At 45.6% G+C, this 16,796-nt stretch overlaps 1 protein-coding gene across 2 annotated transcripts in view; it reads right to left on the reverse strand.

Moving 5' to 3' along the window:
* Positions 1–10,056: 10,056 nt before the first annotated feature.
* UBE2D2 (ubiquitin conjugating enzyme E2 D2) overlaps positions 10,057–16,796 on the reverse strand; it is a 59,977-nt gene continuing 53,237 nt past the window's right edge. For both annotated transcript variants that reach the window (XM_027095962.1, XM_027095956.1), the window contains 2 exons: positions 13,393–13,486; positions 10,057–11,733 (listed from right to left, as the gene is read on the reverse strand). In XM_027095962.1, the coding sequence (XP_026951763.1) occupies positions 11,688–11,733; positions 13,393–13,486 (140 nt within the window). In that variant the 3' untranslated portion in view covers positions 10,057–11,687. The remainder of the gene's footprint in view (positions 11,734–13,392; positions 13,487–16,796) is intronic.

Here is a 16,796-nt window from a genome sequence, read left to right on the forward strand (position 1 = left end):
TGTTCCGCCCCATCGATTGCTGTTCCCAGGGGGCTGTGCTGCTCGAGGGACCCAATGTGGTGGCCAGATAGGAGGGAACTACACCGATAAGAGGGGGTGGGGGCAGCTTGGCAGCAGGCAGAGCTGAGGGGAGCTGACACTTTAGGGAGAAGAAACAAAGCTAGACAGGCATGAGAAATGCAGAGGGCCGGGGCACCAAGGCAGGAGGCTGGCTGGAATGACCTCTGAAGCCAGCTGGCACTTTCAGGACTCAGTTTTGCTCCTGGACACACCAAATTCCCACTTGCAAAGACAATAATAATAATTGCTAATACATGTTGAGCAGGAACAGTATGTCCAGCACTGGATTGGGGGCTTTGCACACCTCTGCTTTCATCTGAGGCTCACACTCATCCAAAGCAGGTGCTGTTATATTCCTCCACAAGGGAGGAAGAGAACCAGAGAGGTTACAGCCCTTGTCAGCAGGCACACAGAGGAGCTGGGACTAGAATTGGAGGCGGGTCAGCCTGGGCAGCAGCTATGCCCCAGTCCCAGACAATGCCAGGCCTAGGGGGAGGAGGCGTGTCTCGCCAGGCAAGAGGCCCTGCCCGCCCTCCCCATGGAGCCGCCTCCTCCCCTGGGCTCTGTGACATCTGCCCCGCTTCCCGGCCCCAGACAGCTGCCCGAAGCCACGTCAGCACTTCCACCGGGGAGCCTGGAAACTGGCTCTGGCCCCTGGGCAAAGGGGGACCAGGAAGGCTGAGTCCCCGACACAGTGGCCTTGAGAGGCTGTGATCCACTCAGCCCAGCAGGTGGTGGGTCAGCATGACCTTGGGTTGGGCTTTTCTGAGCCTCAGTTTCCCCGGTTCAGATGGGGGGATTGCTTTGGGAAGGGTTCAGAGGAGAATGCAGCTGCGTCTTGGGTGGACAGGAGCAAACATTCCCTTGCAGCCAGAGTTCTGGGGGCACCCCAGGGAGCCTGCGACCCCCACTGTCCACTCGGGGCCAGGTGGTCATTTGGCGAGGCTCATATGGGTGAGGAGGAGGGTGGGGAGGTGTCTATGCCCGGCTCAAGCCCGAGCACTGGCTGGCTGGGGCCAGAGATAACCGGCGCCTCCCGGAAAATCATTAGCATCTGTTTGGGCCACGGCAAAGCTGGCCCGCAGGCGCCTCCGCCCCGCCGGAAACAGCCCCCCACGCCCCCACCCGAGCGCACAGGCGCACCGACCATGCCCCCACCCTCCCCGGGGCCAGCTCAAACTAGTGGAGCGACAAGCATCCACCCACCCAGGGAGGAAGGTCTGGGTGGAGGGCCGCAGGCCGGGCAGGCGGGGATCTGGCCTCTCCGTCGGGCGTCCTGGCGTGGGCGGTCCGGTCCGCGCTCTGGGCGATCCAGGCCGGCTCTTAGTGGCGCCCGCGCTGGCGGCAGCCCAGGGAGTGTGTGGAAATGACACCGCCAGGGCGGCGGAGATCCCCCCTCCTGACATTGGCTGGAAAGTGGAGCAGCTCGTCAGGGACAATCAATGGCGATCGATCGCTGCACGGCGCGGGCGGGCGGCGCGGGGGAGGGGCAGTGGTGCTGGCATACGCGGCTGAGGTCAGACAACACACAGACCCGAAAAGGGGCACAGCGGCACATGGGGTGACACGGACACACAATCTGTACAGGGATGGGCCACTATGGGCCACTGCCCCCACCATGGAAGCACACTCACCTCACGGAGTTACAGCATACTACAACAGTCTCTGACACAAGTTAGGACAGGAGGGTCAAGGGGTCAAACAAATGGTTCCCCCGGACACACACAATAGGGTCACAGACACATAACAATGCAGTCACACAATGCAGCCAGTCACGCTGTCACACAACCAGTTCACACCACCACAACCGATGACCCTACACTAGACACCCACATCACCAAAATACAAAATAAGTCATACATTCTACTAGCTGGTCTCAACTACAGGACAGAAGGGAGTTACATACTCTGGCTGCACAACAAAGCAAAAAAGTCACACAGCCAAATTATACACCATCACCATCACCTCAAAAAACATTGTCAAACTGGGTCTTAAACTATGGAACAACACAGTGGAGCCCCATATTGGCAACACAAAACAGGACAGAGAGTCCAAGTATACAACAGGACCCCACACTGCCACAAGTTGCACTTCAGCAAGTAAGACAGAGGTGCAGCTGTATCACATCTGCCAACGAGAATATAACATGGCACAATAAACATTGTGGCACAGGCAAACCAGCATTAACTCTCAGGGTTCTGACGGAACCAAATGAGTTACTGCAGGTTAGGCACTTAGCACAGGGCCAAGCACATGGTAAGCACTCAAAACACAGAGGGTAGTGGGATCATTTTTAATGTCTGTATACTAGTTAAGTCATATCAATATGATTGTAACTACTTAATAGCATCACTCTCTCCAGATAGGTCCATTCCTGTCCAGGAACCTGATTCATCCCAACAACAAAATTAGTTCAGCCATTACACACACCTGGGAAACACAATTCAAGTGTCACAAACCACTCACACTGCTGCACTCACTCACACAGTGGCCATACATATCAATTCCCCTAGTACACTGCCACACTGGCCACACACACTTTGGGACTTCCGTGGGGAAACCACCCCCAATCTCTCATCAGGTGCAACTCAACTAGTACATAGCTACTGGCCCCATTTCCTGCCACTCTCACAAGGCTGTAGAACACAAAGCACCGCCCACCCAGCAGTGATCTGCTCTCTCAGTTAAAACAAGGTCCAGAACCTCCCACGCAAGCTCCTTAAGGACCATCCCTAATCAGTCTCTCTCTCCATTCCGCCATTTTTTGTACAGAAACCAAGGCATCAGTTCCAGAGCGCTCCCTTTTCCAAATCTAAAGCAGGAAAGAGGGCTGGCCCCTGATCTCAGAAATCCACCCCACCCCTCAGCACCACCATTTCCCAGTGGTACATGTGTGTAGGAACAAGGCCAGGATCCCTCATTCCTTCAACACACCCTTACAGGCCACTCCTGTGCTTCCAGTTGTAGGGCCAGCTGGGCTGTAGCCCTTATTTCCTCCAGTTAAGGCCTGGGACCTCCCAGGGGCTTCCAGGAATCCCTTGCAGCCAGGGAGCTCCCCCTAAATGTGCCACCCGGAAAGACTTCAAACATTCCCTAGTTTTGCCTGGCTGTTTAACACTGCCTAATTCCCCAGCCTCTCTGTGCCTGGATCCCAAATCCTGCCTGTTGATCCAAGATTCCAACGGCTGCCCCGCTTCGAGACCTCATGCACGCACACACAGGCACTCTTTAAGAGAGCATAGAACCACTAGGTGGCCTGTGCTCTAGAATGGGGGAAAGCAATGATTCTGGGCTGTGGGCAGTGCTACAATCACCCACGTCTCATCCCTTACTCTCACCCTTCAGGTAGGGCGGGGAAACAGCTGGGGGAGGTCTGGCCTCCTTCCACAACATCCCCACTCCCAGATGGCTGGAGGCAGCTCTTCCCAGCATCCCCTTCCAGGCTTTTATTCACCAGAAAGGGTATCTGAGCTCCCCTTTTGTCCCCCAAGAGAAACAGAGGGACACAAACCCTATGCAGGGGCACACAGGCTGGCCAGGCATGTCCACCATCTAAATGCCTACCCATTCTGTTTTTAGGCACATTCTTTTTTTTTTTTTTTTTTTGCGGTATGCGGGCCTCTCACTGTTGCGGCCTCTCCCATTGCGGAGCACCGGCTCCGGAGGCCCAGGCTCAGCGGCCATGGCTCACGGGCCCAGCCGCGGAGATCTTCCCGGACTGGGGCACGAACCCGCGTCCCCTGCATCGGCAGGCAGACTCTCAACCACTGTGCCACCAGGGAAGCCCTAGGCACATTCTTGCAGGCCTTGCCAAGTGGGTATGAAAGGCATAGGCCCCAAAGGGGCCCAGACAGCCTGCCCCAAGTCCCTGGGTGTCCCAGGAGCTGGTCCTGCTCAAAATCATCTGGCTTGTATAAGAGTCCAGCAAAAATGTCCAACTACCCACGCCTACTACCCTGAATCCATAAGCACCCACAGCCGCAACCCTTTAATTTGATAAGGCCATTTTCCACCAAGCATTGCCTATGGGCCAGGCTGGGCCAAGTGCCCATTTTCCAGATGAGAAAACCAAGCAAAGGAGAGAGAAATTAGTTGCTCAAGAATATACAACTGAAAAGTCATGGGCCTGTGATTCAAATACAGATTCGACTTCTGTTCCTCAAAGGCTACACAGCTTAGGCTCACACCCATATGCATAAACACTAAGGAATGTCCATGCTCACAATTCTCTCACACGTTCCTACACACATGGGCAGCCCCCTCCCGCACATACTCACACATACAAGCAGGCCTACACTCTCCCACGCCTGGGGCCTGTCAGCCACATTCTCCATGGCTCCCTTCCTCCAACAGGGACAGGGACAGGCAGGGAGTCCACATTCCCAGGTTTCCGCCCTGACCCTGCCCCCCCACCCTTCCCACTCAAAGCACACATTCCTCCTGCTACAGCCAGATAACCAGCCCCAGGGGGAGGCCTGGGAGAAAGCAAGGCATTCTGGGGGCCAGACTGCTGGGCCTACTCTGGGCTGCCTAAGCCAGCTCTACTGCCTGGATCTGGCAAGGTAGGAAGCCAGAGGCTTTCCCTGCAGATAGCCCCCACCCTTCTAGCCACGCTAGACCCGAGGCTTCCCTCCATATTCCAGGAACTTTCTTATGCTCAGAGATTCACACTCCAGGAAGGGCCCCCAAGGGTCTCCCAACTCACCCTTTGGATGCAAAATCCCTTATACAGTTAGTAACTAGAGCAGGACCTAGGGAGCTCCCAGGACTCCTCTCTCTCCCACTCTTAAAGCGTCTCTCAGCAGGTGAAAGCGCAGGTTCCATGCACCAACAGCCCCCAGGCAGTTTTCCCCATCTGGGGGTAGTGGCAGTTAATTCTCACAGCTCTGCCTGGGGTGCAGCCACTTGGAGGGCTCAGCAAATCTGGAGATATTTGCATACCCAGATGGCCGAGCCTGGAATTTCAAAGAATTCCCCAAGAAGAGGCAGCTGGCTTCCGGGTAGTGGCCCTGGAGGCTCACAGCTGTTGGGCTGGAAGACTGGGGAGTCTAGGGCCCCAACACACAAGATAAGATTGAAAAGGACAAGGGAAGAACATCTCCCAGGCCCTATCACCAGCCCCCAGCTCTGTTCCTCCTGTCCCCAGCCCTCCACCCCTCAGGTATGAAAAGTCATGTCCTGGTTGCCCAGAGTAGGTAGGCAGGCAAAGGAGACAGGGCTAGTTGGCTAGAGTCAGAGAGACTGCCTGCCTTTGGGGAAAGGTAACAGTGGGCACCAGACAGAGAAGTGCCAGAAATATGAAATCCCCTTGTTCACATGAAGCAACAGACAGGCCTTTGTCCCCATGCAACCTGCAGTTAGGTGGGCAAAGCCCTGGCCTGGTCCCTACGAACCTGTCCACACACAGGCATATGGCTACTATACCAATGGTGAGGGGAATGGGGAGCTGGTGGCTTGACACTTCTGGCAGGCCTTGGGCTAGAATACTAATCTGTTCCCTCATTGTGATTAAGGCTATGATGGAGCATAATGAGCTAGACACTGGGCCATCCAGTTCTGGATAAACAGTAAACAAAGCCAAACCCAAACAGGCCTCCCCACCCCAACCAAAGCTCCTCCCAGGTTCTGTCCAAGCCGATTTACTGACCACCTACCTCATGGTTGTTACAGCTATAGGTCACCACTGCCCTCTGCTGGCAACTCAGGCACTAGCATCCACTCAGATACCAGCTCGCTCCCTACCCAAGCAAATGCACTTCAGTCACCTCCTCCATCTGTGGGCATAGAAACTTAAGCCTACCCAACTGTCACTTAAGTCAGAAGGTGGCAGGGGGCAGGATTAGCAGGGAGGAACCCAGGGACACAGTGTGTCAGAGGAGAAATCACAAAGGAATTCTGCCCCTCTTCCCAAAATTTACGTCCAAAACTTCAAGTGTCCTTTCTCTCCAGCTTAGAGGTTAAAACCCCACACTCATGGGAACAGTGCCTGCCCCATAACCTGTTGCAATGCAGCAGAACCTCCCCTTTACCCCTTGTCTTATGCCTTCTCTTTGTCCCCTCCAAAGGAGGGCCAGGCTTAGATGATCTGGAACCATCCTTTGAAAAAGCTCAACTTCTCTGGCAGGTCTGAGAAAGCCTTTGTTCCCCTGGTTCCTTCTGTTACACTGCAGCAGGTGACTGGAAGTCCTGGGTGCCTCTGAAACAAGGCCAGCTCCCCTCAACTTTTACTGCAACACCCTGCAAGCAGCCACACCTTTCGAAGATGGCAGAGATGTGGAATGGAGGTGGGGGGAGACTGCCCAGAAGGACCTAACCAGTATTGCCCCTTAATTAGCTGGGGGAAGCTCCAGAAGCCCGTCAGGTAGGTAGCCTAGATTTGCCAACTACCTCAAGCATGGAACATCTCTCACCCCTGAGCTGGCTCTGGAGCCCAAATGTCAGGTTGTACTTGTGTACTGTTTCTAGAAACCTCCAGGTCAGAAGGCCTAAGTAGCAGTTTTAGAGCTTTCAAAGCTACTCACTTCCTATGGAAAACTTCAAAGGTGAGAAAGCTGGCCAAACCCTTCCTACTCACTCTCGTCCTCTATAGAGGCCCTACAATTTAGGGTAGGGGAGTACCCTTTAAGAGTCAAGATTTTTAAGTACTTAGGAAGAAATTCAAACAGGAGAACAAGTGGCTCAGGGCAAGGAGCGAGGTTCCTGGGAAAATGGCTGCTGTCGCCCCTCGTATCCTTAGAAGTCTGAAAAGGGAACATGGCACACTGACTGAGGCTGGTGCTGCTCTTCTCTGGACATCAGTCACCAGAGGCCTGGGCACTCAGTAACTTCTTGGCCTTTCCAAAGGTGATCAACCATTTGCTTTCAGTGTATATACACTGTAGGGTTATCAGGAACCCCAGCCCTGGAAAAGGCCATTCTATTAATAACAACTCACACAGGAGATTAAAAGCAAACAAAACCCCCACTCAATTGAAAACTATTAAGTGCTATCCTGGTGCTAAGACATTCATATAGTTCTTCATCCGATAAGAGGCAGGCTACAGTTTGCCTCCAGTTAAGGTGCAGCTCCACAAAAAATTCAAAGATGAAAAGTAATCAATTGTCACAAAAACGTCTGACTCTGCCTCTTCTTCAATCAGCCCAGGAGCAGGCACTGAGAAAGGGCAAAGCTGGCTGGTGACTGTGTCACACATTGAGCCACTGAGACCAAAGGCCTTAAAGGCTTTACAGTCAGTCCCAAGCTTTGAGCTTTGCCACTTACATTGACTAGGGTAAAATATGGCAACAATGGGGGAATGTATGTGTTTCGGGATCACCCTGAGAAGGTGATCCCATGGCCGGTTTTCATTATTTCTAAGCCCATCCCAGGAATTGTATTCAGGCACCTCTGAATATCCCTGGAAATATTCAGAGGTGCCTGAATACCAACCACTTATACCAGCTGGGGCTAAGGTTAGGAAAAGGCTTTTAAGGAAGCCTTTTGTTTGGTACAGAGAACTCAGAGCCACTTTTCATCTAAGCACATGTACAACAAAGGAATGATGAAACAGGAAACAGGCTCCAGGAGTGTCCCAAAGGAAGTCTATTTTCTCTTCCTGGATGGATATGAATGTATATTCTGATAGTTTGCTACCTTCATAGTTATTCTCATATTAAAAGTCTGTTTTCTCCACCCTCTCCAGGCTGCTGGCCCCGGCCAGGATCCTGAATGGCTTTTTAGCACGCTCTAAGTTCTACATTTGGGAGCTACCAGATGACAAACCTGACTGGCTGAAAGCCGGACTGGCCTTGGGTACCTCCATCTTCTTGTGGATCTATCTCATCAAACATAATGAAGATGTTTTAGAATATAAAAGAAGAAATGGGTTGGAATAAACTTTTGATATACTAATACAGTATGTCCCATATAGTGATTATAACTGTTCCTCTGGATTTACCAATCTGTTGAGTTATAAACATAAGAGAAAAAGTTTTACGTGATATTACGTTGAGTCAGCATTTGTGCTTTGCTTAAATGGGAAAAAAAAAATCTGCTTTCTCTACCATCACAATCACCAGAATAACCCATCACGTGAAATAAAGACTGTTTCACAAAGGGAATGAAATGGAGATGGCTTCCTAACATGAATGACAATTTTCTGCAGGGGTAATAAAGATGCTATTCCTGAGTAGGAAGGAAGGAAAGATGTGTTCATAATTCAGATCTAGGAACTGAAGAAAGTTCTTCTATTAAAACCTAGCCACTGGTTGTTAATGGGTATGTTAATGGGTACAGCAGACTAAGACAAAAGCCACAGTTTCACTCTAATTGCAGACAAGGGGCGGTTTACAGGCATTCCAACTGTAGTTTAGAAATAATTCATTTCTCCTGACAACCTACCTAGGGCTCCAAATTACTTGTTGAGGCAAAGAGGAATGACTAGAAAAGTGGAATACTGTAGCTGTTGGAAGTAGAAAAGGAATGCCTCAATTTCTAGGTCAGTGCAGACAACATGGGCCCCCCTCTCTGACCACCACATCCTTCTCTCTAAAGACCTCCCTGCTGCTCCCACCCCAAGAGTCCTCTTTCCAAATCTTTATATTACAAACCAGCAGGACAACACTACCTTTGACCACTGGCCAGTAACAGAGCATGCAAGTATCCAAAATCATGTAGCTTTACCAAAAGAGACTGTTCCAACTATAACTTGATCAAGCACTCCATGTTGTTAAGAAGCAAAGCAGGGGCTTCCCTGGTGGCGCAGTGGTTAAGAATCTGCCTGCCAATGCAGGGGACACAGGTTCGAGCCCTGGTCTGGGAAGATCCCACATGCCGTGAAGCATCTAAGCCCGTGCGCCACAACTACTGAGCCTGCACTCTAGAGCCCGCAAGCCACAACTACTGAAGCCTGCGTGCGCCTAGAGCCCGTGCTCCGAAACGAGAGAAGCTACTGTAATGAGAAGCCTGCGCACCTCAACGAAGAGTAGCCCCTGCTCACCACAACTAGAGAAAGCCCGTGCGCAGCAACGAAGACCCAACACAGCCAAAAATAAATAAATAAAATTAATACATTAAGAAAAAAAAGAAGCAAAGCAATTAACATATACACACTACTATATATAAAATAGATAACCAACAAGGACCTACTGTATAGCACGGGGAACTATACTCAATATTTTGTAATAACCTATAAGGGAAAAGAATCTATCTATCTATCTATCTATACACACACACACACATATATACATATATATACATATGAAACTGAATCACTTTGCTGTATACCTGAAACTAATACAACACTGTAAACCAATTATACTTCAATTAAAAACAAAAAAAGAAGCAATGGGAACCCATACACTGACATTCCTTTGTAACCACTGCCCACCAAGATAATCAAATCTACTGCAAACAAGCTTTCACATGTGATAAAACTACAGACACTTCTGTAAAAAGCAATGTGATCCCAGATGAGACCCATCCTGAGTTACGCACTTTTTTTGTGAGTGGGGAAGGTGGTCTCCTCACTGAGCCTTCATTCTGGCCAAGGCATATGTAAGCAGACTGCACCAAATATGTTCCAAACTCAAATGAGCAAGACCAAACTGCATTCAAAAGCCAAATGTTTCATGAACACCAGGATGACTTTTACTTAAAAGTACTCTTGTGAAAATATCTACATTATGACCTAATAAATGGTAATAAGCTGGCTGCTGTTTAAGATGACAAAGAATGGGGCTTTCAGGATCTGTGCAACTAACCCATGGTCAACAGTCAAAAACTGAATTCCCACTTACCCATGATACTGAGAATGAGGGTAATTTTAGGTTAGAGCTCAATTCTAACTCCTTTACCCACAACTATTAATAGTCAAACTTCTTTGCAAGGTCAAGGATGCTAGAAATGCTAATAATAAGTAGCCAGCAGCTAAAATGAAGCACTTTAAAGGTTTCAGGTATCACACCTTAGTTCTGAGATGGAATAGTGACACTGAGAGATAAGACAAGTTAAACAAGTTTAAAACCAAAAGCAGTGGACATTTATTCCTCAATTTTTGTGCAAGAGTGTAAAGATGCATTTGAAAGAACCTGACGGCTAGAGAGCATCAGCCATTGCTTTCAGGCTGGCCTGGTTTACAATTAGATTAGGAGAAGTAGGGGGAAAAAAAGTAACTTGCCTAGTTCACAGGAACGATGTTTCTGGCAAACACAGCTGTTTACAAGTTTCAAACTACATTTTACTAGCGTCAAGGGAAGACCAAAAAGCCACATACAGTACAATTTAAAATTGGATGAACATCCTGCAATGTTAGTGCAAAGTAATTATGTAGACTCTCCAATACAAGATTGTGCTCATGTTTCCCAGGTTTGGTCAATGTTGTTTTTACAATCACAATCACAGAAGCTGAACTTACCAAATAGCAATGCCTTTGTTTTATGTCCTATGTACCAAAGGAATGTCACAAGGTTTCAGTGAAATGCAGCTTAGTTTCAATAATAAAGCAAATTTCTTATTTAGTTTAACAGTCATGTTCCTGGAATACTGCACATATAAATTTCATGAAAATTCTTTTAAGCTTATGCGTTTATCTTGTTCAGTAAAATTACTTTCAAGATATCCTTTTTACTATGTAAACTCAATTGTTTCATGATTTTGAAATGCAACCAGTATAAATGAAAACATTTTAGGGGTGGGAAAAAATCCACCACTAATCTCAGCTAGACAAAAATTCTTAAAATCAAAAAGCCTATTCACACAAAATTATATGTAATGACTGTAGTAATCAGTTTATTACACAGATTAATCATTCTTGAACGTACAGGCTCCAGAGGAGCAATTGGGTCTTTAAATATACACAAGTATTTCCATCGAATGAATTTTCACCCTTACATCCAGATAGACCTAAGCAGTTAAAAACATAAGAAAAATAAGAGCTATTAGCTATGTATTAACTGAGAAACCACATACAAACCAAAGAATATGGAAGAGAGAAAGAGGGGCTGAAGGACGAAGGTTGAAGGGTGGGGAGATGTAAAAGAGTTGGAAACAAAGCCCATCACACTTTACTTACTAATAGCTCCAATCCATTTAAATGTTGACCAGTTAAACTTAGACCTTAAAATACAGGATGTAGGTAGAGTTTAATCTGATTGGTCATAACTTTCACCTAAGACGTTAAGTCCTTCGGAATAAAACGAATACAGAAACAGCTTCATGTTCTTGGCTTTGCTTTTCATAACTGTTTTGAGTTTAATGGGATTTCACTTAAAAAACAATCTCCTACAGGTCAGTGGAGCTTTTCTTCCCCATCCAAGCACACAACATACCCACCACCCCTCACTCTGCCGTTATCCAAATTTAAGTCAATAAGGAAAGCTTTTAGTCTCACACCTAGGTTATGCCTGGAGAACTGGCTTGTCACACACACACTTCTCTGCTAGGAGGCAATGTTGGTACAGAAGTACAGTATTTCTAGTTTGTTGTTCCAAGTATGTACAACACGCAGCACTGCTGTATCAGGTAAACATGTGCACAGGGGAAGATGAGGCGTGGGCTCATAGAAAGCAGTCAAATGGAAATCAAAAGGACTTTCTCTTTCAGAGTTCCCCTATCTTTATTTGTAGAGGTTATCCAATAATTTCTTTAATTACATCGCATACTTCTGAGTCCATTCCCGAGCTATTCTGTTGTACCTGTACACACAAAGAGAAGCTTAGCTTAACACAGGTGAGGAGTCAGTTAGAAAGCAAGAGTTCATTCATTATCGAATGCAGTAACTTGAAGGGAATAACTTATAGTATATTCAAGCTAAGCCATCTTCCTACTCCAAATTTTTAATAAGCATTTATTCAATGACAGTGGGAAATATCCTATAAATGCTACTAATACAGGATTCTAATTAAATTTTAGCACTTGCTGGCATATCCTCAGTCTATACTTGATCGACGTATTTCTAACAGACAATCTTCAACCCTTGTTTGACTTATTTGGAGTTCTTGGAACAATATAATTCTGTATTATATGGTGCTTGAAATCATATAATAATGATTAAATTGACATAATACTTTCCCCTGCATCAATAAAACAACCAGTTCTGGCAGGACTTATTTTAACAATTTGGTTGCTAAAATGAATGGGTTTATTGCTCCAGAAGAACATTCTAGTAGTAAAATAAGCAGGGCAAAAGGATCTTTAATTCTTTGATCAGAAAAGTTCTGCTGACCATTACCGCCACAATGACTTGGGAAAAATGCCCATAATTCTAAATATGGGACAAAATGGTTCTCTAATCAAAAAATGTATTTATGGGCTTCCCTGGTGGCGCAGTGGTTGAGAGTCTGCCTGCCGATGCAGGGGACACGGGTTCGTGCCCTGGTCCGGGAAGATCCCACATGCCGCGGAGCGGCTGAGCCCGTGAGCCATGGCCACTGAGCCTGCGCGTCTGGAGCCTGTGCTCCGCAACGGCAGAGGCCACAACAGTGAGAGGCCCACGTACCCAAAAAAAAAAAAAAAAAAAAAAAAAAAGTATTTCTAAGTAAATTCACAAATAGAAAAAAGCATGATCTAATTTTATTCTGAATGCAGCCAAGAATACATAGTTATAGATACTATTCAGACCTAAATACAGAAAAAAACTAAACTAAGAACCAATTGCTGTTAGAATTCCCCATTCTCAATGCAGCTCCATTTTAAAATATCCTATTTATATGCCTCTCTAACCAATAATTCAATTAATTGTTTAATCTTTGATATTTTAACTTTAGAAAATTATCCACTACCTCCCAACTATTTCCTTCACACTCTAATTGAATAATACACAAAACAAACAAAAATTTCAACACTTTCAGTTATTATCTCTTGTGATATCCTGACCACTCTTCAATAATTCACAATACAATTCTAAAATATGTAAATTCTACAAGTTTTGTTTTAAAGGAAACTTGGGGCTAATAACATTTATTAATAATCAATGTCTTGTAACATTTATTCACTTTCTTTTTTACACTATTCCAAATGGTAGAAAATCAATTCTCTTTCCCATTAATTTATAAATACCTACCTAAGACAAATGGGCTCTTGATGCAAAATCTTTACACGTCAAAAGCCAAGCAGAAGACCTAAAGCTGTTGGAAAATATACTATAGAAAAAGTTTTTCTAGGCAGTAGGAGTCATGAAACAATCAGATATAAAATCATTTACTTATGATGATACTCGATGCAAATACTCCTCTTTCCTGTCCCCAGGTGAGTGTATTAGGACTTCATTTTAAGTATCTGACAGATACTCAGCCCTTAGACAAAAACATCTCCACCCTACCACAGATACTCTGCTGTCTGGAGACCATACTTACTTTTCTCTATCTGTTTTGTAGATCCGAGCAATCTCAGGCACTAAAGGATCATCTGGATTGGGATCACACAACAGAGAACAGATGGACAAAAGTACTAGAATGAAAAAAACATACAAATTAGTAGAGGAACAAAAGCAAAAAGGTTGAAAGAAACATGAGATGCCAACACAAGAGAAAATTCTAAGACCCTATTTATATTGTAGTGCCTAACAGCTTTGTAAGCTCTACCTAAGTTTACAGTAACAGTAATCAACAAAGATTCTAAGATTTCTCTATGCTTGAACCCGAGGAAGCTGGCCCAGGCTGGTGAAGTGTCTTGCCTCATGTCCCTGGTTAGTGAGTAAAATTAGAGTGGAATTAGAATCCAGGTCTTCCAAATCCTAGACCAATAACACTTTTCCCAGCTTATGAAGTTCAATTTTTAGAAGCCCATGTTCAGGGATAAATGGCTTTCAAAATTCCAAAGACAACCACACTACTGAATGCTCTTAGTAAGAAATGACAACTATGAAATCCAACAATCACTGCTTTCTCCATGGCAGGTAGTATATATTCAGATGCAATGGATTTGTTTCATTTTTAGTTGAAAACGATTTAGTCTAAGAATATAAAGGCCAGTACTTGCTCCCAAATGGGGCTGGCCACACTTATTATAGAGGATACAACATATCTCAAACTAAAGTCTCAAATTATTTTCAGTAATGATTTAGAATCTCATCTAAGCCATTTCCTCAGTGACAACCTGGAATGTAGCAGACAGATCTCAACAGTACAATTTCCTCTGTTCAAATTCATTAACTTATGTATTCCTTATTGAAAGCAAAGAGGAGGCTAAGGCCACTAATTACATTAAATCCAGTGGTCTCTGACATACTGAAATAAATTCCAATCCTTCTATTCTGATGTTACCAGAACTCAGCTACCTTATTTCTCTCTAATGTTCTGTAGCAAGAGACAATGATTCAGAGCCCACGTTACTCCCCAAACATCAAATTCATCAGGAAAAGGAATATTCCTTTTCCTATCAAATCTGTTCTACGGAGATGAGGGGCTTCGGAGAGATGAGAAAGTTTACACGCCCTTTATCATTCAGTTGTTAACAAAAAAAGCTATTTCCTTGCCTTAAGAGTATATGGAAAACAAAAAACATCAGGCAAGATGTTTTCTGACTCTTCATTCCTGTTGCCCACAAATGGCAGATGGCATTCCCAAAATATCTTCTCTTCCCATTGTCAGGTGTATCACCTGATGCCCTCTTCAAGCACAGAACATTCTAACAGCAATTAGGAAAGATTTCATGTATTTCCTGGAAATGACAACAAGGAGTTATAGATCTTTGAATGTTCATGAAATTACTGACTATAGAAGAAGAAACTTATCTGGCCTATCAAGCTGGCAAGAATACAACTGATTCTTCACCTAAAATTAGACATACGACCATTAGTATTTGTTAAGTTCCCTTTATTTACTCTTCCAACTATTTCAATAAGGCAACTTTAAAAAGACAAATTTTTTTTTTTTTTTTTTGCGGTACGGGGGCCTCTCACCGTTGTGGCCTCTCCCGTCGCGGAGCACAGGCTCCGGACGCGCAGGCTCAGTGGCCATGGCTCACGGGCCCAGCCGCTCCGCGGCATGTGGGATCTTCCCAGACCGGGGCACGAACCCGCGTCCCCTGCATCGGCAGGCAGACTCTCAACCACTGCGCCACCAGGGAAGCCCAAGACAAATTTTTTTAAAAAATTGAAGTATAGTTGATTTACAATGTTGTGTTAGTTTCAGGTATACAGCAAAGTGATTCAGTTATACATATACATATATACTCTTTTTCAGATTCTTGTTGTGCATTATAGGTTATTACAAGATACTGAATATAGTTTCCTGTGCTATACAGTAGGTCCTTGTTTATCTATTTTATATATAGTAGTGTGTAACTATTAGTTCCAAACTCCTAATTTATCCCTCCCCGCTCAATTTCCCCTTTGTCAACCATAAATTTGCCTTCTATGTCTGTGGGTCTGTTGCTGTTTTGTAAATAAGTTCATTTGTATCATTTTAAAAAGATAAGTTTTAAGTAAATAACTTTTCTCTCTTTCTTTCCAGGAAAGGAAGGTAGGATGTGGGTAATCTGGACCTGGTAAAACAGTTCTTAGTACACTACTTAGATCCTTGAATTTGTAGAAAATTGATTTGGCTTATAATATACTATACCTTCTTTCTCTATAAAGAGAATAACTTCTATTTCTACAGCTTGTAGAGACTCTTCACTGAAGTAACTAAATTTTCACCAACATATATATATTCCTCATCAGTACATACCCATTTTCATTAGTGTCATAACCGACAGTCACTTCCAATTCTAAAAACATATAATCAAGTGGCTTTATGATGCACTTAATCTGCTTCCTTTAAGTTTTCTGTATATTTAGGTCCCTTACCTATATACTCAAAGTGGAGGGCATTTTGGGTCAAGATTACTGCCCTCAAAAACAGACTATGGGGCTTCCCTGGTGGCGCAGTGGTTGCGAGTCCGCCTGCTGATGCAGGGGACACGGGTTCGTGCCCCTGTCTGGGAAGATCCCACATGCCGCAGAGCGGCCCGTGAGCCATGGCCGCTGAGCCTGCGCGTCCGGAGCCTGTGCTCCGCAACGGGAGAGGCCACAGCAGTGAGAGGCCCACGTACCGCAAAAAAAAAAAAAAAAAAAGAAGAAAAAAAAAAAACAGACTATGGGGACTTCCCTGGTGGTACAGTGGTTAAGAATCTGCCTGCCAATGCAGGGGACAAGGGTTTGAGCCCTGGTCTGGGAAGATCCCACATGCCGCGGAGCAACTAAGCCCGTGTGCCACAACTACTGAGCCCGCGTGCCACAACTACTGAAGCCCACGTGCCTAGAGCTCATGCTCAGAAACAAGAGAAGCCACCTCAATGAGAAGCCCGCACACTGCAATGAAGAGTAGCCCCCACTCGCCGCAACTAGAGAAATGCCCGTGTGCAGCACCGAAGACCCAATGCAGCCAAAAATTAATTAACTAATTAAAAAAAAGAAAAAACGGACTATGTTAAAGGGATAATTATATCACATACAGGATTCAGGCCTTCTTTAAAACACTAAACCTAGGTATGTTGATATAACCAAATTCAACAAAATGGCACTGCAGGTATTTTAAAAGATAGCTATCTAGACAGAACATATCAAGTCAAATAAACTAACAGCCCTTATGATTTAGAACAACTGAAAAAATCAACACCAGGCACAGAAGGGAAAGGGAAAAAAAAAAAAGCTATGGTAACAATTTCAGGTATCTAGACCCCCTCGCCCCGCCAGACACACAGACACACACACAGACACACACACAGACACACACACACACACACACACACACACACACACACACACACACACACA

This window comes from Aethalodelphis obliquidens, unplaced genomic scaffold (assembly GCF_003676395.1).
Source record: "Aethalodelphis obliquidens isolate GAN/ISIS:26980383/991018 unplaced genomic scaffold, ASM367639v1 scaffold4, whole genome shotgun sequence".
Taxonomy (NCBI): Eukaryota; Metazoa; Chordata; class Mammalia; order Artiodactyla; family Delphinidae; genus Aethalodelphis; species Aethalodelphis obliquidens.